Below are 24679 nucleotides of genomic sequence, written 5' to 3' on the forward strand. Positions count from 1 at the left end.
GGGTACATCTACACTGGAATAAAAGACCCGCGGCACAGCCGGGGTTAGGCTGGGTCAGCTGACTTGGGCTGTGAGGCTAAAAATTGCTGTGTAGATGTTTAGGCTTGCGCTGGAGCCTGGGTTCTGAGACCCTTCCCACTCCCGGGGTCCCAGAGCTCAGGCTCCAGACTGAGCCCAGACATTCTACACAGCAGTTTTACAGCCCTGCAACTTGAACCCAACAAGCCTGAGTCAGCTGACCCAGGGCAGCTGCAGGTGTTTAACTTCTGAGTAGATGTACCATTGGTGACATTCTCTGGCCTGTATTGTAAAGGAGGTTGGAATAGATGACCGTAATGGTTCCTTTTGGCTTTAAAATCTGACTCTGTTGTGTGCACTGGGCTAGCCATTTTCTTATCAAGCCACTGCTAAAATTGCAGGTGGGATAAAAATAACAAACTCTCAGGCTTGTGCTTCAACAGGAGAATGTTTTAATATTAACATTTTCTTTATTCATATTTTCTCTTGCGTTCACTTCTTTCCCTTCCCACTATACTTGTCTTATCTAATCAGTCTGTCTGTTCTATCACCAAAGTATCAAGTGCCTTAGAATCAGTTAAACAGGCCAACAAAAGAAAACAAGGGGACATTTGGCTCCTGAAAGATAGTGATAAAGTAACATGCTTACAAGGAGTGTGAAAGTACCTTTGTCACCCTTTTAACAAACCCTCTTGCTCATACTTGCTTTTGTTTATGGGAATAACATTGAAAAGCTTCTTCCCAAGTTGCCAAAGAATACTGCGGAACAAATTCTCTTCTCTAATGCAGACTTTTGAAGACTTTAAGAATGACAAGCAAGCAGTGGAGTATCAACAAAGAATTGTGGACATCCTGCTAAAGGTGAATGCGTGTAAAAAATTAACCCTTTGAGTTTCATTTAGACGGTATTATTTACAAAGTCACTTCAAAAGGCAGTGTACTGTAGAGTTAGGGTTAGAACAGAGGACTGATTAACAGGTCTTATGAGTTCCCTTTCCATTTCTGTCAGTGCCTTATTGTGTAACTTTCAGGAGATCACTCGACCCATCTGATGCACAGCTTGCCCATCAATAAAGTGTGTATAGTTCCTGCTGTGGTACCTGCTTGTCATGAGTGTTTGTTTGCATCTGAGACCTTGGAGGAGAAGCACTGTTTTATATATCATGGCAGAGATTTTGGTTTTTTGACTGAAAAATCTTGTTTCCTGGGATTTTGTTCCTTCTCAAAACCCTGCACCCAGCTAGCTTTCTCCCAACACTGTGTATAATAGGGCCTCTTGCCCAAAGATCTCATTGTTATAGATAAATCAGATTCCTTAAATCCTACTATCTGGAATCTAAAATAAATAAATTGGGGCTATTATGAATAAATATATAATCATGTGTACAATTTACAATATGTAGATTTTATTCTAAAATTTGCAAGCCATACAAATAAAACAAAAAAGGCAGTTCAATGCGAAGTTTTATGTTTTAATATTTTGAAGCAGAAGTAAACTCCCATCCAGTCAGAACATAGTTTAGGCTCAGTTCAGCTCAGGAGTCTGAGTTACAGGGTAAAGCACAAATATAGTATTTATTTTTTCACTTTTAAAAAATATTTGTTGCCAGAGCTCTAGGCTTAGGTACTGTTCAGTTTTCAAAATACCTACGTAGTTGTAGTAAATGCCTAAAATAGCACACAGCAAGGGCAGTTTTGGGGGGAGTATCATGGTTGGGGAGGAAAGCATCTGTCAGTCGGGGAAGGAGGTAGACCGGGCTGTGAGCAGGAGCTACTCTAGGTGTGTTTTTTGTCAGGGCTGCTTTGTACATCTAGTCGCAGACATCTTCTGTATTTCCAACCTCACTGCAAGAAGGCTATGTTCCACGCTCCCCAATAATAGCAAAATGTGAGTATCCTTTCAGCCCCCAAGCTGGCTCCTTAAAAGAGAAGCAAAGAAAGGACCCTTTTCATTTCCCTACTGAACCCCAAACTAGCAAATTGGACTCTAGGTGCCCATCTTCCTTTGCTTAGTTCCACAGTTCATCATAGCAGATATCAGCAGTACATCCATTTCCCCAAGCCCTTGCTCTCTAACTCAGTTTCACAAGCAGGGTCCTTAGTTTGGGATTCCTGTTGTTTCTTGATGCAGACATTGTCCTGAGGCCTGTCTCTTAAACAAGAAGTAAGGGCTGGGCCACCACAAATTTGACCTAATTTTCCCCCAGTTGGGTCTTGAAGACCCAGTGTTTCTTCAATACTGTTGGGATCAAAATAGGAGAGCAGCCCTTTTAAGAATGGCTTAGAAATCTGCCTCTGACTACAAGATGAGGAGGCACAGAAGTGTCAGCATGAAAACTTCTAGAAATTTCAAAAGAGACTATTTCCAAGGTGAAACATTAAGGTCCTTTTTGTCCTGCATCAGGATTAAAAAACCCTTTGCCGGGGTGGATTCAAGAGTGAGCAAAGTTGGCAAAGGATGAGTGGATCCTTCCCAGCCCCTCAGCTGATAAGTTACTGAGGGATTATTAATTGGAGGTCCTTCCCATTGGAGGCCATAGCAAAGCACTTCCTAATTTTTCCTTTATCCTCCAACTTGCATCTGTTCATGGCAGTTTTCATTAGGGAAACAGAATTATCCCAGTATCCTTGACCAAAAATGGCCATTGCTCACCTCCACGCCAGCAGTATCTATTTCATTGCTGTACTGCATGTATGTAATTCGGGAAGAAAGGCACTGCACAAAGTATGTAAACTCGTTTAACTAGAGATTGACTAGAGAGTCTCGTGTCCTGCACTGGAGTCCAATGTAAGTATTTAATGATAACTGAAAAATTGAAACTACAGCTGCTTGTTAGCAAGGCACCTTGGTAGATAGACATTAAGGCATCTCTGAGAGCATCACCTGGGAATTCAAGCTTTTCTTCGAGTGATGCTCCTTGTTGTATTCCACTGTGGGTTATGCATCATGCATCCGGAGCTGGAGAATTTGAAAGTAGTTGTTGAAATGGATCTTTAATGGCCCACAGCTGGGCAGATTGTTACTGGTGTCAGTGAAAATTTGGATTCAATTTGCTCAGTGCACAGCAGTTTATTTGAGAGAGCATCACACAAGCAGTAAAAGGTTATATAATAAGTCTCTCCATAAGCAGTCTCAATTTCCCAAGTCTAAACCCTCCGTAACTACGATGGCCTTACACGGTATCCTGAATGGCAAACAAAGCAGGTATAGCTACCAGTCCAGGATCTGTTGGCACTGATGAAGTCAGATTACTGTCAGCTCCCAGATACTGCTGTCCTGGCTGGCTTTGGTGGCTCGAACAAATAGAATCCTTATCACACCAAGGAGATCTGAATCTGTTGCTGCCCCACAGGACATTTTCACTCTCCTGGATGCAGAATCCTCTCCTCCATTGGGCCCCTCCATCTCTAAGGAGATAGTATCACTTCTGAGGGAATCAAACTCCTTCTAGCATTCATCACCCATCCCATACTCAGAATACATCTCCCCTCCAATGGCACCAAAGGTACTGCTACCGGAACTGGGATCAGCCTTCTCATTGGGAGATTCCAAACCACCCAATGAAACTTTCTTTCCTTACCCTACGTGTCTTCCACCGCCCAAAAGACCTGCGCTGGTTTGGGACCAGCCTCCACCCCATCTAAGTCTGAGCTGCTAGTCTATTGGCCTATTAAACCCTCTTACTGGCTATATTGGGGCACGGGGACCAGAAACCCCCCTTGAGGAGTTGATCCGATATTCGAGGGAGTCACCCCTTGCCTCCCCTCTAAGGGGAAGCTCAGATCTTGGGGAGAAGGAGGAACGTGCTCCAGATCTGGTGGTTTGGCTGAAACCAGTAAGACTGCCATCTTCATCCCCAAATGAAGCGGTGAGTTCTATATCTCCTTCTCTTCTCTCCCCCACCCCCGCAATTACTTCTGAGAGTTCCAAGACCATCTTTGCAGAGTTTCTGGAGAGCTTCAGATTCCTCTTGAAGAGATCCACAACTCCCATCAGAAACTCTTAGATATCCTCCATGCATCTGGACCCAACAGAATAGCTCTTCATTAATGAAGGCATGAACCATATCATAGTTCACATCACAAACAACTCTTGAGTACTGATTGAGTCATGTCTGTCTCTCTTAGGTCATATGACCTCATGCACCTACATCACCCTGTTTGCAAAACTCCACCTTTGTTGCCTTCAAATGTGGCTGCAGTCAGTATACTCTCCAAACAGCCATTCCATGAATCTCATGGTAACAGTTTTGGCCAGCATAGTGTCTTCCCTGCTATGGTGGACAAATCCTCGTCTGGTATGCGTGCTCATCCACTCTCTCTTTCCTCTCTGGACAGGACCATCATTAGATGCATCCATATTCAGGTGGGGAGCCCACATGAACAGCTGTGCAGCACAATGTACCTCAACATCTCGAGAGTCCAGTATGCACATCAATATCCTGGGGCTGTAAGAAGTCCAGAAGGCATGCAAGTCCTGTCTTCCATTCATCCACACTCACCACATCCTTATAACGTCAGACAACATTACAACTGTCTCCTACATCAACAAACAGGGAAGTGTGAGATCCGCCTTCCTGTGGGCAGACACAGTCAGTTTGTGGAACTAGGGTGATTTGATTGCCGCTACACTATCAGCAGTCTAGCTACTGGGGAAACAAAAAATGTGCTTGCAGACTCCCTCAGCAGGCATTGCATAGTCAACAATGAGCAGGAGCTGCATGACTTGATACTGTGCAATATTTTCACTCTATGGGGGACCCCAACTAGGGATCTCCTCACCTCTCAAACAAACGGCAAATGCACCCCACATTGCTCCAGCGAAGCCATAGGTTGCCACGCCCAAAATGGTGCTCTGCTTATTCTTGGTCAGACCAGCTCAATTATGCCTTCCCTCTGCTACCCCTCCTGCCTCGAGTTCTATCCAAAATCTGGCATGATGGAGCACGGGTCATCTTGTTCACCCCCTACTGGCCCAGACAGTTCTGGTTTCCCAACTTTCTATGTATGTCACCCTTACCACCAATCATCTTCCCAGTGTTTTCCAAGCTCCTGACCCAGTGGAATGGCAAGATCGGGCACCCGATCTGTGTCCGTACCACCTCAGTGCTTGGTATTTGGATGGGCGTCATCCTTAGAACATGCATGTTCCACAGCTATACGAGACATCTTCTCTGATAGTAGAAAGGGCTCTACTAGAAAATATTAACTAGCTAAATGGAAGCAATTTTCTTGGACACATCAGAAGCAGTTTCCCAGAAACTATAGCTATTCCTCTCGTCTTGGCTTATATCCTATCTTTGAAGACCTCAGGTTTGCCCAACTGCTTCTTGTGAGTCCACTTGGTGGCAATCAGTGCATACCATCCACCTTACCAGGGCCACTTGGTCTTTGCACATCCACTGACCAATAGATTCTGGAAAGGCCTGAGTAAGAACATTCCCATCTATTCAGATGCTTATTCCCCAGTGGGACCACTACCTAGTTTTTTTCAGTATTCACAAGACTCCCCTTTTACCCTTCAGCATCTTGCTCCTTGTGTATCCTTTACGTGAAGGTCACTTTCCTTGTAGCCATCACCTCAGCTAGAAGGGTTGGCCAACTTGGAGCGATGATGGCAGGTTCTCTGTACGCTATATTCCATAAGGATATAATTTGCATCTACACACCAAATTCACCCTTAAAGTAGTTTCTGAATTTCACTTTAACCAATTGATTCACTTACTTATGTTCTTCCCTAAACCCCACACTTTTGCAGAGGAACGAAGACTCCAATCCCTTGATGTATGGCGGGCCTTGGCCTTTTACCTGCACAGAACAAAACCAATCAGGCATAAACCAAACCAATCTCCGTTCACACGATTGGAAAAACCAATCTCCGCTCACACGTTTGCAAGATATTTTGCCCTGATACAGGGCTTTTCTGCTGATGCTGCCTTTGGGATCGCAGTACTCTGCTCAGCACTATCATCTACCTCCACGCACTCTCCTACTTAGGTACTGCTTGTCAGTCACTCATAGTGGAATACAATAGGGACCATCACCCAAAGAAGAAGCGGAGGTTACTTACCTATAATTGGAAGTTCTTAGAGATGTGTGATCCCTATCTGTATTCCCCTTTCCACCCTCCATCATCTCTGCTTTGGATCTTAACTGATTCTTAACGGTAGAGAAGGAACTGGACAGGCAGACGGTCTGATCTGCCCTCCCTTTAAACCCTTGGATGGAGGCACAAGGTGAGACGGCACAAGCGTGGACCAACGGACACTATTTTCAAATTTTCTGGCTCTGGACACATGGATAATACGGATAGGGACCACACATCTCTAAGAACCTCCAGTTACAAGTGTGTAAACTCCTTTTTCGATGGTTCCTTAACTGAGGCATCATTTGACTGAGGTACTCTGGGTATATCTGCTGTTGTAAACATTCACGTTATTAACATGTTTTGGACGGAAATCTTTCTTGCTAGTGGACAGAACATCAGCCTAAGTGTTTTCAGTAGTGTAGGGGATGAGCTATTTCATATAAATCATGTAAATAATTTTTATGAGAGCTAGAGCCATGTCCGTCTTTGGGGAGGAGAGGAACAGTGGTTGGGAGGGACTGGAACTGGAGCAAAAGAGAATGCAGTGAAGCAGGAACAGTGGCACGAAGAGACCCCTGTGAGGCAAGTGGCTAGGCAGCATGTTATCTATTGCTGTGCCAGTCACTCAGGATGGGAGCTGGTTTTGTGCTGTTGGCAGGTATGGAGAGAAGGTAAATAGCTGCTCATCCAGGGAGAGAAGGAAAGGCAAATTAGGAGAATAGTGGCAGAGCCGGCCAGGAGGGCTAGTTTATGTATATCCAAAGGTTCCAGTGTTCCCACAGCTTTTAAATCCTTTGATCTTAAATTTAGTTCTTTCACTAATTAAATGGTTCATTGAAATGAAAGGATTAGAACTGTTGACTCTCAAGCCTGAATCCATCCACCAATCTTCACTAAAAGGGTTTGCCATGTGTCATGAGACAATTGGAGGTAAAGTTTTGAAGGTCAGTCATAGTGACAGTGCCTCAGTCCTGCCTCCAGGGTCAAGTTGGATTTCTCTGCCTCCAAAGGACTGTACAGGTTAAGCCCCTCATGCTTGCTGGAGAATAGAAGCTTTAGGAGATTCTCTCAGAATACTTCATATAACAGATCTCCTTTCCTGTAACTTGATTGAATTTGAGAGAAAACATGCAGGAGGAGAATCCCTGCCTCGCACCTCCCTTGCCTGGCAGAACAGGAATAGTCAGAGCCCCTCAACAGGCAACTGTAAGAATTGCAAGTTAAACTTATTCTGTTCCATCTCTGTGACCCTGGCATTCTGTCATTCTTCCATTCAAAAAACAACTTAATCCAGCATTGAGTATATAGAACTCACAGCACACACGGGTGTCTGGGGCCTCCCGCAGTGTGAGGGAATTGCCTATTGCCCTAACTCAGACACAAAGATTCAATCAAGAATCAACTGACTTCCTCATGAATCTTTGGGCAATAAGTCACAAATTTTTTCACAGGTTTTAACTGTCTGAAGAATTGCCAAATTTCATTAGAGAATTGAAAATGTTCCCCTAACTACAGATAATGGGAAGAAGGTCTTTGTTACCACAAAAAGAAAAGGAGTACTTGTGGTTTTTGCGAATACAGACTAACATGGCTGCTACTCTGAAATTTGTTATCACAGCTACTTCCAGAAGACATACCCTTTTAGCAAGCAGGACCAGCGTTCCAAGTACCTCTTTCCCCTCCTCTCCTCCCCTCTGTGGGGAGCAGTTTCATTAGTACTCCCCTACTGGCTTCCAATAAATAAACAAATCTGATGCATCATTTATATGGTTCCCTCAAAAAAATCTTCCTAATGCAATCACATGTCAGCAAAAGAAAAAGTCAAGAGAGCACATGTGGTGGCCATTCCTTCTCCAGCTCTTTCTTCCCACATCCACTCATGCCACAGGAGTGTGAGCTCTCTAAACAAGAGTCTGTTATCAGTGCGGGTTGTAAGTGCTGGCTGTTTGAGATTGCTCAGGGGGTTGGAATGCAGACGAGAACCTCTGAAGATGGATGAGTGGGTAGACGATGAGGCCATAGGTATGTGATAAATGTTTTTAGCACATGGATATCACCTCCACATATTTTGTATGTATTCTAGTGACAGCAAAAAGGCTCATCTGTTTGAGAATGAAATGTGAATTTCTGCCCAAGCTTCTTTGAAAAGATATGGGGAGAGGGCTTGGAGTAAAAACCTTCTTTAAATCCTCCCCTCCTACTAACTACAGTAGGCGGCTTCTGTGCTTTAGTGGGTACAGGCCAATGTTTGCACTGCCTTGCAAGCTGTTGCTACTGTGCTGCACTGGTGAGTTCAGAACAATGTTGCTGCCAGCTGTGGACAGGCAGACAATAGCAAATGTGTTTTTTGTTGTTTGAATTTTTATTGACCTTTTTCTTTTGAATGTATCTGCTGCCAGTGCATTAGTGATAACAATTTTAGAGACCATGATCACATCCAGTGTGTAGGTGGCAGAATTGGAGTGAAAAATCTGTTGCGGAGGTGATACTGATAAGTATTTATTAATACTAGACTCAGTATTTATTAATACTAACTCAGGTTCAGCAAACAAAAGCTTTTTTTATGTTTTACATAACATGAGTCCTCAGCTTGAGAAACAACTAGCACAGATTCCTTGTGAATTTGTGAAAGAGGAAAGGTCCCTTTTAGTGATCTAGTTTATTTGACTAGAGGAATATTTTAGTTATTTTATTTCATACAGGAACCTCCACAAATCCTTTTATAGATAATGAAACATAAGGAAAAGCAGATGATATGGGTTTACCTTTGAAACATAACATGGTGCTGTTCCATGATTAACATCATTACTGGTCCCTATCTACCTTACAGTGGTTAAGATGACCTTTATGGACTGATCCTTTATCCTGGGTTCTTCACTCACTTTAGCATTAAGATAGTCTGTCCTGCTTCATCCAGTGTTTTCTCCCAGGCACCAAAGCTTGAGCACAGTTGAGTCCAGACACCCAAGCATAGGCATAGTCACCCCCCCATTATTCATCTGTGCATTCCTACCCAAGCAGGGGCAAGAATCCCCATTCAGGAGCGTCAGGGTGGCTCTCTGTTGTCTTTTGGGGCCAGAGAGAGATGTGAGTAGGCATAGGCTCCTTCTGTCATTCAGAGCTTCCCCAAACAATCGAACATGCCCAGGCAACCTTTCTTTTAATATAGGGCAGTGGTGTTCAGCCTGAAAGCAAAATACATTTCATCAAGGTCAAGGGGCTCCCACAGTGTGAGGGAGTTGCCTGTTGCCCTAACTCAGACACAAAGATTCAATCAAGAATCAACTGACTTCCTCATAAATCTTTGACACATGTTCTCTTCCGTGTTCTGCTCCATTTGTGTTGCTCAGGTGACACACAGGGAACAAGTTTCCTTATCCCCAGTAAGCATGGAGCAGGTATAGCTCACATGCCTTCCTCCTGTGCAGAGGTATGGAGGGGCAGGGGGTGCTGCATGCTGCCCTCTGGCTGTCCTTGGCTGGCATATGGTCCCTGGAGGACCATTGCCAACTGGCATACGTTAGCCCTAAGACTTGTTGTTTCTCAGCTTCTCCTCTTAGACAATCATAGAATATCAGGGTTGGAAGGGACCTCAGGAGGTCATCTAGTCCAACCCCCTGCTCAAAGCAGGACCAATCCCCAACTAAATCATCCCAGCCAGGGCTTTGTCAAGCCTGACCTTAAAAACTTCCAAGGAAGGAGCTTCCACCACCTCCCTAGGTAATGCATTCCAGTGCTTCACCACCCTCCTAGTGAAAAAATTTTTCCTAATATCCAACCTAAACCTTCCCCACTGCAACTTGAGACCATAACTCCTCGTTCTGTCATCTGCTACCACTGAGAACAGTCTAGATCCATCCTCTTTGGAACTCCCTTTCAGGTAGTTGAAAGCAGCTATCAAATCCCCCCTCATTCTTCTCTTCCTCAGACTAAATAATCCCAGTTCCCTCAACCTCTCCTCATAAATCCATGAGTTCCAGCCCCCTAATCAAGAATACTTTGGGAGACCATGTCAAAAGCTTTGCTAAAGTCAAGGAATAACACGTCCACTGCTTTCCCCTCATCCACAGAGCCAGTTATCTCATAATAGAAGGCATTTAGATTAGTCAGGCATGACTTGCCCTTGGTGAATCCATGCTGACTGTTCCTGATCACTTTCCTCTCCTCTAAGTGCTTCAGAATTGATTCCTTGAGGACCTGCTCCATGATTTTTCCAGGGACTGAGGTGAGGCTGACTGGCCTGTAGTTCCCCGGATCCTCCTCCTCCTTTTTTTAAAGATGGGCACTACATTAGCCTTTTTCCAGTTGTCTGGGACCTTCCCCGATCGCCATGAGTTTTCAAAGATAATGGCCAATGGCTCTGCAATCACATCCGCCAACTCCTGTAGCACTCTCGGATGCAGCGCATCCAGCCCCATGGACTTGTGCACGTCCAGCTTTTCTAAATAGTCTCGAACCACTTCTTTCTCCACGGAGGGCTGATCTCTCCTCCCCATACTGTGCTGCCCAGTGCAGTAGTCTGGGAGCTGACCTTGTTCATGAAGACAGACGCCCCTTTTGCTGGGCTGCCCTTGGTGGCTGCGTAGGGTGGGGAGCCATCCTTTGCTAAGTGCTCTCTTTGGGACTCCCAAAACTCAGCACAGAAGTTGGCAATGGAGCAATCAGTGTTGGTTCCCCCCCTTCTCTGATTCAGCAAACAGCCAGTGTGGGAGCTGTTGAGCAGCTGCAACAAGAAAGGCAAAACAGCTGTGCAGAATGCTCCTGGCTCACCAGAGCTGCTTGGGGGCTGCTAGGAAGAAGTGGAAGGCAGTTGGGGGGGCAACACCTCCTTCCTCCTGTATTGGTGAGGCTGATTCAAACACCTCCGTTTAACAATCATATAGTACAGCTCGGGAAACTCTGACACTAAGCACCCCTATATTCACACCTACGCACTATTGTAATAGTTTCTTTCTTGCACAAAGATTATGTTGAGCAAAGCCTGTATTTTGCTAGATTAAGTTCTAAACTTTTAGATTCAGGTTGCATTTTTACTTCCTTATAACACTGTCTAACTTTCTCCCTTTTACTTAGCAATAGGACATAGGTTAAGTGATGCTAACAAATTTGTTTTATTTTAATATAAACTAACTCAGTGCTATGCTTAAAGAGAAGAGTGTATTTACCCCCGTTAAATTAATAAGCTGTGATGTGGGTTTTTTCTGTTTACAGGAGCAAAGGACCCGTCCAGGAGAGGGCTGGGCACTTGAGGGACATTTGGGGGAAATTCAGGACTGGAGTGTGTTGGGGTCATCTCTCTGGTTGTAACCGAGGCTGGTGGAAGTCAGTGTGTGACTGATGTGTTATTGGCAGGCTGCTGGGATCACAGCTGCTGGACCAGGTTCTGCAGCCGTGCATGCACAGACACTCAGGTGTGACCTGCATGCTGGTAGGCAGGTTGTGAGCAGCCCAGGTTGGGAGCTACAACAGCAAAGCGTTGGGAAGCACCCAGGATTACAGGGCAGTTAGTGAGACAACCCCTCACTGGTTTGGATTGCACCCCAGAATCGGTCTCTCAATTCATAATCAAATGATTTTTTTTTTCTCCTTGAGTCTCCCTGAAGGGCTGCAATTTATAGGCTCTAAGTACTCAAGTTGGAAACTTTTGGCCTGGGGGCTCCTTAGATACTGAGCATGGCTAAAAACTTGGTCCTCTTAATTCAGCTGCTTCACAGGCATTCATGCTTGGGAACAGCACCCCATTGTACACATGCACAGGCAATGAGACCCTCCTGTTCATTCAGTAACTTATTTCCCAGAACATAGCCACAGATTTTCCTGTAGGAGTCCCCTCCCCAGACAGTGAAGTCTAGGCACAAATATCCCCTTTTTATTCCAGGGCTCCAGACAGCTAAGCTTGTTCAGACTTCCCTTTATTGAGAGTCCTTAAAGTATCAGAGCATGTGTGCAAATTCACACCCTTGGAAGCACAAGCACAACCCTGTCTACATTCAGTCAGGTGCCTCTACCATAGTAGTGGGTGTAGGCAGTCATGCACTTCATCTCTTCAGGTAACCATGTCTGAGTATGCCTTCCTTGTTAATTCAGGAATCCTCTTACCCAGCCATAGAGAGATACATATAGTTGCTTGGGTATCTAAGTGCAGCCCCACCTGGCTTCCCCTGTACTCACTCTGTTCCAGGCACTTGTGCCTTTTTTCCAGCTTTCTCTTATGCTGCTAGTCATGCACTTGCTTTCTTACTGGGACATCTGAGCTAATCTGAAATGGGAGCCAAAGCTACTTTTTAAAACCATGCAGGAATGAATACCCCACAGGGTGACTGTTAGTTTCATTCACAGTCTTCACGACAGAAGTACATTATGTTGAATGGGCACGTAAGGAAGTAGCAGGCTTGATCACTAGGCAGAGTTGTGATGCCACAACTTGGAAAACCTGTAAGATGTTGTGCTGCTCTCTAAACACCTCAGAGTTCACTCTGGTACAGCTAGTGTAACTTCTAGTGTGTCATGCTGTGGCGTCTTGTTTTGTGTGTTTCAAAGGTGATTGAATAATGGATAAATCATGTTTGTTTTTTCTCTCGTTCACAAGGTTATGGTGGAAAATTCTGATTTCACCCCATCACAAGTTGGCTGTCTTTTTACCTTTCTTGCCCGGCAGCTCGCTAAACCCAACAATACGCTGTTTGTAAACAGGACGCTTTTTGACCAGGTAAATGTTCCATTGTCACTGAGGAAACCTCAGCTGTATATGGAGGTCTCTGACATGCAGGTTCCACAAATAAATTGAAAATTGCACTGTAGGCTCAGGTGTACTAAAGATCGGTTACCTGCCACATAGTAGGTGGGATACTGGGTGGGGGCTCAGTGGTTGTGATTTCAGAAACTACACGGAGAAGGCAGCACAAAAGTGCCAATGTTTTAAATACTTGTTCTTATTTCAGCCTGCTGTGATTTATGTAATTATGTGAGATATGGGAGAAACCTCTGCTTCTGACCCCTCCACATATCTCCTGAGGTGAAGACAGTGTGCAGTAACAATGTTATAGTGTCTCTTTACCTTTTATTTTTCCTCAGACCCTGGAGTCTTTCCTTGCCATGGAAAGGCAGGCTTCCATCTGTTTCCTATAGATTTTGTGTGTTTGGGGAGAGTGCGGGTGTTGGGAAGGAGAGAACCAAAATGTTAATCTTTTGACACTGGCTGCAACCCTCTCCCTGAGAACAGTATAGTCATGCCACTAACTGTGGGGTGCCAGAATAAAGGGCTCAACAGATTACCTGATTTAAGCCTGTATCAATTAAGTATAATGTATATGGATTTGTATAAGGAATGGTTTAATACACAGCATGTTTCTGTACAGTCTGAAACTAGGGTATGCTGTACCTTACTAGGGGTTTGCACCAATTGGTGTACCAGTGCATACAAACCCTAAAGCAGGCAAGTCTATAAGGGTTATACTAATGGATAATAGCATATTTAATGAAAGGCGTCAGAGCCTTAGAGTAAGGCTCCACAAACATCTGAAAGTGAATGGGTGACTATAAAAAGTAATTTTCCCTCTGCTGATACTCTCACCTTCTCATCAACTGTTGGAAACGACCAACGTCCATCTTCATTGGATTGGCCTCCTTAGCACTACAAAAGTAATTTTCCCTCTCTTGATATTCACCCCTTCTTGTCAACTGTTGAGAATAGGCTACTTCCACCTTAATTGAATTGGCCTTGTTAGCACTGCCCCCCCCCCCAAACTTGGTAAGACAACTCCCATCTTTTCATGTGCTGTGTGTGTGTGTATACTGCTTTCTGTATTTTTCACTCCATGCATCTGATGAAGTGGGTTTTAGCCCATGAAAGCTTATGCCTAATACATTCGTTAGTCTCTAAGGTGCTACAAGGACTCCTCACTGTTTTTTTAATATATAATGAAAATAGTCATCTTTCTCCTTGACCAGGTCCTTGAATTTCTATGCAGCCCTGATGACGATTCCCGACACTCAGAGAGACAGCAGGTAGCAATCTTTAGAGGTGTATTTCACTATGTGTAAGAGACAAACTGGTCAAAAAAAGAAGTGCTAGGAATTACCAATCTCTAGAGGAGGGTTAACCTGGTCAGAAGACAGAGAATGAGTGACCACAGGCTGTATTGGAGCTAATGTACCAAAATGGAAGCTTTCATTGGGAGATGGGGGGTGGGAAAGGAGGGCAGAGCAGGGCACAGCCAGGAGCAGTGGCATAACAGGGCCTGGAGATGGGTACTATAGATCCCAACTACTGGGGTCTGAAACAGCCCCTTAAAGAGAGAGAACCTTTCTCCTGTCCCCAAATGAACCAGGGCCATCAGGAATCTTTTAATCTAGACTCCTGCAGAAAGTATGACACACATGGAGTTAACATGGCATTTGTCTAGGTTTAGCTGGGACAATGCATTCCCCCCACGCTGCTACCACTGCGATATCTGGGCTCAAGTGTTTTACTTCAATTCCTGTTTATGCTTCAGTCTCACTAGGTCTTACATGTACCTAAATGTTGTCTTTTTCCTGATATGTATAGCCTGCCTATCTCTGTGGAAGAATAACTGATGCTATGGGAGAGCTGGAGTTGGAGTAGAAAATGAAAATGTTCCCACTTAAAACCAGGACAAAATATGCAAATATTTAAAAGCCAGTTGAAGTAAAATCAATGCAGCTGTCTCACTTAGACAAGGCCTAAGTTTAGTTGCTTTTGTTTAATAATTAGTTTTCCATTTTGTAGCCTCTTAATTATTTTCCTTTATCATCCTTGCAGCAAGTTCTCCCTCTCCCTGGTGGGTCGTGTCTTATCACCTTCTCTGACATTAAGTTAATTAATTGGGAAGATCCAGGCTACTTGATTTTCTCTGTCATTGAATTTCCTTCGTAACTCCTGCTCCCTGTTGCTAGGGTATCACTGGCAGAGAGGGTCACCCATTTTCCTGTACTTGTCTTGTGTTTGATAGCACCATCAGGAAAATCCTTGGGAAATGTGACCTTCAGATTGATGGAGAACCAAAAGTAAACTAAAACCCAACAGTAATATTTGGTTTTAGGTTGCAAGCTCTTTCAGACAGGTACAATCTTTGTTTGATCTGAGGCTGTAGTACTACCACAAAACAAATAATAATTATTGAATATCTCTTCAGGTCCTTTTAGAACTACTGCAAGCTGGAGGGATAGTACAATTTGAAGAGAATCGTCTCATCCCTATGGCAGAAAAAGCTGAATTGTAAGCTTTTTTGGTTTTACAGTGTATATTACCTGGTTTTTAAAAGTCCTCCTGTAGCCCTCTCAGCCATTCTAATCATCACTGAAGATATGTAGTCATTCCAAGTATCTCACTGCTGTTCTGCAGCTGTGCTTGGATTTCTTTCCCCCAAACATATTCACTTTTATTTCCTTATTATCAGTTTGTATCTAATCTCTCTCAGTCCATTTGTATTTAATGTCATCCTGATTGTTTTCAGTTCTTCTTAGCAGTACTTTCTGCAGAGCTGTGTGAACCTTCCAGAGTGGAACCCCAAATCATGTGAAACTTGACTAGCTTTGAATTTGATTCCATCATGGAAAGTAAAATAGTCAGGTTTCACGTGGTCTATGTAGGGCATATTGTAATGACTGTAATGTAATGATGGGTGACTATGGAGGATGGGGGGGGGGTCCACATCCTAAAGGAATTTACAAGTACAGTACAGACCCATTTACGCACAGATGTTGGGAGTCAAGCCGTCACGACCGTGTGTTAATGGATCGTGGGTTAGGAGGGCCATGCTGAAAGAAGTGTCTTATGATTCACTTAGAAAAAAAGCTGTTATTTTCTGCTCTTTCTGGCTCGCATTTTTTTCCATCACAATTATAAAGTTGTTCTTCATGTTCTTCGTGGTAGTCTTCATTTGTAAAATAGATTTTAACTTGGTGGGAAACGCATTTGTGGCCGATACGTTGGCTGATCGGCTTTCTCCAGAAATCGATACCTGCGCTGTGCCATGACGCTTTTAAAAACGACTTATAAACCCCTTGCTGGCTTGGAATGATTCATCCCCCATTAAATTTCCAAATTTTGTTGCTTGGGCTTGAAGAATTGGTCCACTTAGCAGCATTCCTTTCAGCCTTTCGTGAGCAAACCACGTGCACATGGCAAAATGGAGGAGTCTCCCAGGGGCCTAAATAGACTTTCTCTTGTGGGTGGAGACACCCCCCCCTCCCTTTTTCCTATCCAGAATCCAGCTCCAAGTTTTGGAGTCACATGGGCAAGTCACATGTCCATGAATGACTGAGTTCCTTACCAGCCAGGCCACATTCCTGGGAAAGCTCAGGTGTGGATTGGCATCTCCAAGTTCATTGTTAGCTTAAGTGTTTCTTGATTGGGCACTTACTGAGAATAGTCTTTTCTCAGGAAGCTGACCAACTGCTTCACTGAGGCTACTTAAAATTAAACAAGTACATAGCTAATATTCATAACTTCAAATACAAAAATGATACATGCATACAAATAGGATGAATATATCCAGTAGATCATAACCTTTGCAGAGATATGTTACGTGGCATATCTAGCATAAAACATATTCCAGTTATGTCACATTTACTTTCATAAGCCTATTTCCATAAAGCATTACGGGGTGCAGCATCACAGGCTCCACTGATTCTTGGGATCCTACTTTGTTGTTAATAAAGTTGGTTCCCAAAAATTGCATTTTCTGCTCTGTAAACAGGTGTCTCATTGTTTGGGAGCACTTTTGCTGAAAACTTGTTTTGAAGCTACACAAATTCACCTAGAAATACAATGCAAATCTCAGAACCCTATGACATTTTGTTGTTTTTTATAGTTTTTCATTTTATTTTTCAGGAATTTTGTGTTTAATTTTATCCATTTTGTCCACATGGGGGTGCTGGGTCCTGTCCCCAGGCAGGAGTTTGCTGAGTGAGCCTGCCCAGTATTCACTCTGCAGAGGTAGGCCTGGCTTCCCACAGCTGACATTGCGACCTGATGCACAGGGTTGCAGTGCCGCTCAGGTTTGGACTGGCTGCCCTTCTGTCATGATGATGGAGAGGCCGCCAGGCCAAACATGAGTAATATTGTGACCCTGTGCAGCAGGTTGCAACGCCTGTAGTGGGAAGCTGAGGCCCAGCCCACAGGGTAGGAGTCATTGCTGTGATGAGAGTTTTTCATTGTATTTTGTTTTATCTTGTGTTTTTGTTTTTGTGGTGGTCTTATTTGCGAAAAACCTGGGGCTCTCAACAGTGTTAGTACTTAACCGTGGGAACAACTTACCCAGGAATGATGAGGTGGATTCTCCATTATTTACAGTTTTTAATCAAGATTGGACTTCTCTTCCTAAAAGATCTGCACTTGCTCAGCTAGAAGGTTCTGTACTTGATGCAGGAATTACTGAGTGAGAGTCTCTGACTAGGAAGGAGGTCAGACTAAATGTTCATAATAGTCTCTTCTGGACTTAAAATCTATGAATCTGTGAAAAATGGCAGAAGACAGTCCTGAAAGAATTCTTTATTCTCTGACCAATAAGACACTTTTTGAAGGGGAAAACTCAGATTGTTACCAAGTAATTGGTTTACTTGAGGGGTGCCAAACCTGTCTGAAGTAGCAGTGCAGAAACAAAATGCAGCTGATCATCCCTGTAATACAGCTGTTTTCCCTGCATCCTCAGTTTTCTGTCTTGGTTTCTAACCAACAGCCCAGGATAACCATTCAGTTCCATCACAAATGATTGGAGATAATGAGCAGGTTTCTAGGGGCAGCATCTCTTCCACTCACAAAGGCAGCAGGGAAATATTCCTCCAGGATTTAGAGAGGACACTTCATTAATAATTAGAATTATACTTCTAATGCCCATATTATATTATTATTTATAAGTTACATATTTATCCCCTCATGTCTGGGCTGTGTAATTGTTTTCTGCTGCCTCAGAGCTGAGAGTGAGATGGACATTCTATACTCCATTTCTTATCTGGTGTCAAAGAGCGGAGTCTTTCTAACATGGAAAACTTTCTTTATTTCAGCTATCAAATTTGTGAGTTTATGTATGAACGGGAGCATCTCTATGACAAAATCATTGATTGTTACTTACGCGATCCAGTGAGAAAGGTAGGTAAATATGTGATGCTCTGAACGTTTCCTCAGCCAAGAAGAGAGTAGCTCCTCTTCCCCCCTGTCATCGACCTTGTAAGGTTAGAACCCCCTCCTTTTCTGCCAACCCTGGGCACATGCTGAGTCTTGGTCTACGCTAGAGAGTTCAACTGGTTGTATGTAGCAGTTAATTGTTTTATGCTGATTTTCAATGTGTCTACAGTACCCATCCTGAATGACTGTAAGGTTTGCTTTTGCATCCATACTAGGGCTCTTTTATGCTAGTCCAAGTGAGTTGGCTGTCATTAGCTTTCTAACACAAGTGGGTCAAATTGTGTCTCAGCCAACTCTTTTCAAACTCTTGAGTGCAAATTATCCAGTCCTGCTGACCCTACATTTTTTATCTTTAGTAGACGCTGTTTAACATCCTTCTTATGGTTATGGTTGGAATAGAAAGTATTTAATCATCCTAGTATATGAATACATCATCCAGCTTATTTCGAAATGGAGAACAGAAATATTTATTGAATGCTTCTGCCTTGTCTTTATCATTATTGATAATTTACCCTCTTCATTTAGTTATGAACCTAAACCGTTATTACAATTCCTTTTGTTCCTAATATATTTTTTTTAAATCTTTTTATTATCCTTAACTTAGCTGGCCATAGATTTTTCTTTTGATACTTTCATAGAGTCTGTGGCCAGAAAAGGTCATTATGATCATCTAAACCAACTTTCTGTAATGTCTGTTTAATTCTGATTTATATTCATTGTTATCAACTTCCTGTTTTTTCCACATGTTATAGATTATCTTTGTATTTTTTATTGTTGCTTTCACTTCATCGAACCAGGATTTTTTTAAACTGATGCAGCATTCTTAAATGCTTACGGGATTTGTATTTAGTAAAATGTCCTTAAAAATTCTCAATTCTCATCTAGATTTGAATTTTTTTTCCCCCTCCCAGTCAGTTTTACAATTGATCTCTCTAGAGTAGTTGAGGCTTAGGTTAGTGTCCAAAAGTCACCTTCTTCTTGGGGTTTGTCTTGGTTAACTTAAACCACAACACAACATACATCTGAGGTTAGGCTTGCTCCTAAGTTTGGCATGCTCCCAGTGTTTCTCCCAGCAGTTCCCTTCTGTCCCTGCCCAGGATTCCCTCTCCTGAGAGAGACTTCAAACCCCTCTTATTTTCTGGCTGCAATTAAGTGCTCTTTCATTAGGTCAATGAAAATTACTCTGCATTTTTCTGCCCAATTTTCACACCTGACAGCAGCATGACTCAGTAGAAGAGCCTTGCAGCTTCTCTTTTTGGAATATTAGATCTGATATTGCGAACTTCTTATAGACTTGCAGGCTGAAATCTATATGGGAGAAGGAGAAAAGTAGAAGTGAAAAGAAAAGTGGATAATAGAGACAGGGAGAAGAAACAGAGGACTAGAGAGAGTGATAGGTGGAAGTGGGGAGGATAAAGGAGAATTGGTGAGCTGCTGAGGACGACACAGGAGAATCTTGAAGAGAATGTGAGCAATAGCAAGCAATACAGTGGGAAGGTGGGAGCAATGACCTTCACTCTGAAGGAATACTCTCTTCCCTCCTTTCATCTGTTCTCTTTGTCAAGGGGTCACATTCCATCCTCCCCAGAAGGGAAAAAGATGACTGCTCTAATAACTGAGGAGATCCAAGTAAAGCTACTCTTTGTCAACAATCTCAGCCACTTCTTTTCACATACAGTTCTACTCCTCCTCATACTTTGCCTTTGTTCCTTTAGGAACTACTTTAGGTCAAACCCTAACTATTACCAGTAGCTGAGGTTGTCCAACAGTTTAGTCATTGGAAGTGGTGCTTCCCAAGGTGGGCTAGCCCTAGTACTGCTTCTGAAGTGCGCTCCTTCTGTGACTGTCTGTCTTAATTCTGTGAGCAGAGCTATGATGTTAAAACCTCCCTATCCGTTCATCTTCACCTCTAACAACCAAAGGTTTCAGAGCAGCAGCCGTGTTAGTCTGTATTCGCAAAAAGAAAAGAGGTACTTGTGGCACCTTAGAGACTAACCAGTTTATTTGAGCATAAGCTTTCGTGAGCTATAGCTCACTTCATCGGATGCAACCAATGAAGTGAGCTACAGCTCACGAAAGCTTATGCTCAGATAAATTGGTTAGTCGCTAAGGTGCCACAAGTACTCCTTTTCTTCTAACAACCAAAGAAATCCTTAAATAATCAATTGTCCACGTTGCAAATACAGTTTAGTGGGTAGTCTGAAAATCACTGTCCAAATAAGTGAGTTTGCAAGCTGTCATTGATGCACTTCCCAGAACATACTATACCTTCTTAGTTCATGCCTTTCAGGAAGAAGTGTTCAACTACATCCACAATATCCTATCCATTCCTGGGTACAGTGCCGAGGAGAAGCAGTCAGTGTGGCAGAAGGCTATGAAACACATTGAGGTACAGCATAGACTGAATTGCTTGTTTTTCTGAATTTAAACCAGTTTCTCCCTTATCCACCTTGTGCTTCTTTGTAGGCAGGAGAGTATTGTCTTTGAGAATGGCATAGCTGGTTTTGGTAGGGTTTATAGAAGAGGAGTTTCCTGAAGCACTGCAAAGGAGGAATTGATAGCTGCTATACGTTTTGTCTTGTGGTGTGTGGGTGTGTATTTTCAGTAGTCACATAGTGCATGTTTACTGTGCATTCCATCAAAGCATTCGACAATGCACGCTGAGTTGGTGTCTTGTAAAGAAGACAATATCCTTATTTTACAGAGGCAAACTGAGTCAAAGAGAGGTTAAGTTAAAATCACACCGCATGTGAGTGGCAAAGTCAGGAATACCACACACACAAATCCTGTTTCCCAGTCCCCTGCTCTAACCAATAAACAACTCTCCTTCCCCTTTTTCAAAGTTCAGTACAAACACAATTTTAAAAAGCTTGAGACAAAAATTGTCAGCTATTCGTATAACACCGAAGTGGTGGATATTATTTTATTCATTTGGAGGCCAAGTTTCTGGTAAATTACTGGTTTTCAAGTTAACTTTCGTCATCAAAACTATATTTCAATGACAGTGTAATTATAGGGCTGAAAAGCTGTTCTTTCTTGGTACATTATTTTTCACGATTGTTATCTTGCAGGATGAAAAATCTCTCTCCAAAGTAGGCTAAACAATTATCCTCCATGAGGATTAATGATGTACCGAATTTCATTTGAAAATGATCATTTTCAGTTATTTAAACTTAAACTCAAAGCTTCTAATTGTTTAACTTTGGGTAACTGTAAATTATGATTCATTTTATGTGAAACTTGGCAAAAGAAATCACTCTGACCTAATCAAATTGTCCATTCCTCGTCTGAAAAGAATATTTTTGCCAAAGTTCTGAGTAGTTGTAAGGTAGGCTTTGCTAGAAACACCTTTTATATTGCTTTAGTAGTGGCCCACTATAATGTATCTATTGTGCTAGTCCCTGAATAGTGCTGTATCACATTCTTTCAGTGCTTTTCAGGCTCCTTGGTGCCATATTTATATGTGAATAACTTACTCTTACCAACATAAATGCGTGAGTGGAAAATTAATCTATGTATGACCTGTGAGGACAGTATGGAATTGAGGAAAAAGTGCTTCTAATCAGAACAGAATGAATTAGATAAATTCACAAAGGAAATTCTTTTTCCCTTCACCTGCCATCCTGTCTGGTTTTGTTGTAGTGATACTGCCCTGGTGAAGAACAATTCCGTTGTAGGTTTCCTAACGATGTCAGATACGATATAGAGCCTTTTTGTCCCTGGTTTCAGTCCAGCTGAGGCCTGTATTGATCGGAAGTTATCACTGTTGGAATGCCAACGAATGGCCTGTGAAATTAGTTGATGGTTTTAGTCCACTTCCTGCACAACAGGAGCCACATCACCAAAACACCTGCACAACTGGCACTAACTGGAAGTCTTGTCAGAGCAACAGGGGTGGAACGCAGGGAAGAAGAGCTGGTGAGGTGACAACTGCAGCTCAGGATTGAGGCCCATGCGTCACCAGTATGAGGATTTTTGTGCTCTGTCTCTGCCTGTTCTGTACCTCTTAATCTTTTTTAATTGTTGCTTCAAAAGCATTCCTCATCCACTGTTACTACACTTCTAGTTATGGTCATGTAGATTTGTAGGTATAGTACAGTATGAGTGGGATCAGCATTAATGCATGATCCTGTAGTTTGTAAGACTAAAGGTAGTGTATTTTCTCCCTCTGTCTCCAGGAGCTGCTGTTACTGAGCCCGAATAAAGCGGCAGACCTGATAGCCACTCACTTCAATGACCAGATTGAGGGAATCATTAAAAATCTTCAGGTAAAAACTTGCAAACGCACTTTGGATTGAACTATGTTTTTATAATTGAATCAGGTGTTTCTCAGCATTGGCTTTGGCCATGTTCACAGGGATTTTCAGACCAGCTCAAGCTGGAGGTCCATCTAGTCCAGTCTCTGACAGTGGCCAGAACCAGCTGCAACAGAGGAAAGTGTAGAAGCCCCTGAACTGCGCATTTATGAAATAACTTGTTGCTGGGAGAGTTTCCATCCAACCCCCTGCCTGAGGTCAGTTGTGCAGCCTGAAACCGAAAGGTGCATTTCTTCTTCGAGTAGTGTCTCTATGGGTGCTCCATAGGTGTATGTGTGCCTCTGCACCTCTAATTGAAGATTTTTGGTAGCAGTGTCCCATTGAGTCCTCGCATTTGCCATCCTTCCCTCCTGGTCTGCCTTGAGGCTATTTAGCACAGCTTGGGTGGAAACCACCCCTCCCCCTTCCTTCTCTACTGGCCTCAGAAGGAATGAGCAGTTGTCCCTTCCTTATCTGTGTCATTAGCATAAGTAGTGTTTGTTTTGTTACCTTTGTTCTTCTTAAAAGTAGTTAGGCTAGTGTTTCTTTGTTTTATTTTATTCCTTTGGGTTTAAAAAAAAAAGAGAGAGAGAAAGGAAAAGAACTTCAGTTTCCTGCCCTGTCTGGGGGCATTCTCCCCCCCCCCCCCAGTCCCCACTAGTAGACTCATAATTTTTTATTTTTAGTTTAAAAAAAAAAAGGTAAAGACAACGTTCTTCTGCATTCCTCCCTGCTAGAGGATGACAGCCCCCTGCCCAGGGGCATGCCTGGGTGTGTCTGCTCCAAGCCCTGCCTCTCCTACCAGGAGTCAATTCCTTGTAATGGCCAGACACTCTTTGTGCCTGGGAGAGCCTCACAGAAATGCTTTACCTGCCACAGCTAAAATGGCAGCCTCACAGGAGCTGGGAGCTGAAGTTAAAACGCCTCCCTATGGAGAAAACACTTCAGCCTGCAGGGGATTCCGGAAACCCCCCCCCCCCCCCCATCATCCCTGGAGCCTTTGGGGTCGAGTCATGAAGAGGAGAAGGAGGGGGGAAGAGGGAGAGAGAGAGCGCCACCAGCAGACTACCCCTGGAAAGGCTCATAAAAAGAGCTCCTCGAAGCAACTGGCCAGCCAGAGGGGCTCCCCAGCACAGCCACCTTGGTAGGGTGACACCAGCAGCTCTGAAGCATGGCACCTATAAGGGGCCCCCTGCTGTGAGCTCTGCTCTGCAGCACCATCCCGAAGGCACTGGTCCCAGAGATGGAGAGGCTTCCACACTCATGCTCTCATAGTACCAATCCCCAAGGAGAGGGGACAATTACCGTACCATCTCTAAAAGAGCGGCACAGAGAAACCCTTTGGTATATCAAGGATCTACAACCTATCCTGAAGGACGACCCAACACTCTCACAAATCTTGGGAGACAGGCCAGTCCTTGCCTACAGACAGCCCCCCAACCTGAAGCGAATACTCACCAGCAACCACATACCACACAGCAGAACCACTAACCCAGGAACCTATCCTTGCAACAAAGCCCGTTGCCAACTGTGCCCACATATCTATTCAGGGGACACCATCACAGGGCCTAATAACATCAGCCACACTATCAAAGGCTCGTTCACCTGCACATCTGCCAATGTGATATATGCCATCATGTGCCAGCAATGCCTCTTTGCCATGTATATTGGTCAAACTGGACAGTCTCTACGTAAAAGAATAAATGGGCACAAATCGGATGTGAAGAATTATAACAAAAAGAAAAGGAGTACTTGTGGCACCTTAGAGACTAACCAATTTATTTGAGCATGAGCTTTCGTGAGCTACAGCTCACTTCATCGGATGCATACAGACTAACATGGCTGTTACTCTGAAACCTGTCAAAAGAATTATAACGTTCATAAACCAGTCGGAGAACACTTCAATCTCTCTGGTCACGCGATTACAGACATGAAAGTTGCGATATTACAACAGAAAAACTTCAGAAACAGACTCCAAAGAGAGGTTGCTGAATTGGAATTAATTTGCAAGTTGGATACAATTAATTTAGGCTTGAATAGAGACTGGGAATGGTTGATTCATTATAAAAAGTAACCTATTTCCCCTTGTTTATTCCTTCCCCCCCACACTGTTCCTCAGACATTCTTGTT

The 24679-nt window shown here is 43.4% G+C and overlaps 1 protein-coding gene across 6 annotated transcripts in view; it reads left to right on the forward strand.

The window, feature by feature from the left end:
• VPS8 (VPS8 subunit of CORVET complex) overlaps window positions 1-24679 on the forward strand; it is a 224996-nt gene that overhangs the window by 106082 nt on the left and 94235 nt on the right. For 5 of the 6 annotated variants that reach the window (XM_073360260.2, XM_073360261.2, XM_073360262.2 and 2 more), the window contains exons 27-33: window positions 808-879; window positions 12696-12815; window positions 14057-14113; window positions 15262-15344; window positions 18134-18218; window positions 20545-20643; window positions 22433-22522. In XM_073360260.2, coding sequence (XP_073216361.2) covers window positions 808-879; window positions 12696-12815; window positions 14057-14113; window positions 15262-15344; window positions 18134-18218; window positions 20545-20643; window positions 22433-22522 — 606 coding nt within the window. The remainder of the gene's footprint in view (window positions 1-807; window positions 880-12695; window positions 12816-14056; window positions 14114-15261; window positions 15345-18133; window positions 18219-20544; window positions 20644-22432; window positions 22523-24679) is intronic. The other variant, XM_073360264.2, reaches the window with a different exon arrangement.

The sequence above is a fragment of the Lepidochelys kempii genome, chromosome 9 (genome assembly GCF_965140285.1).
Source record: "Lepidochelys kempii isolate rLepKem1 chromosome 9, rLepKem1.hap1, whole genome shotgun sequence".
Classification (NCBI taxonomy): Eukaryota; Metazoa; Chordata; order Testudines; family Cheloniidae; genus Lepidochelys; species Lepidochelys kempii.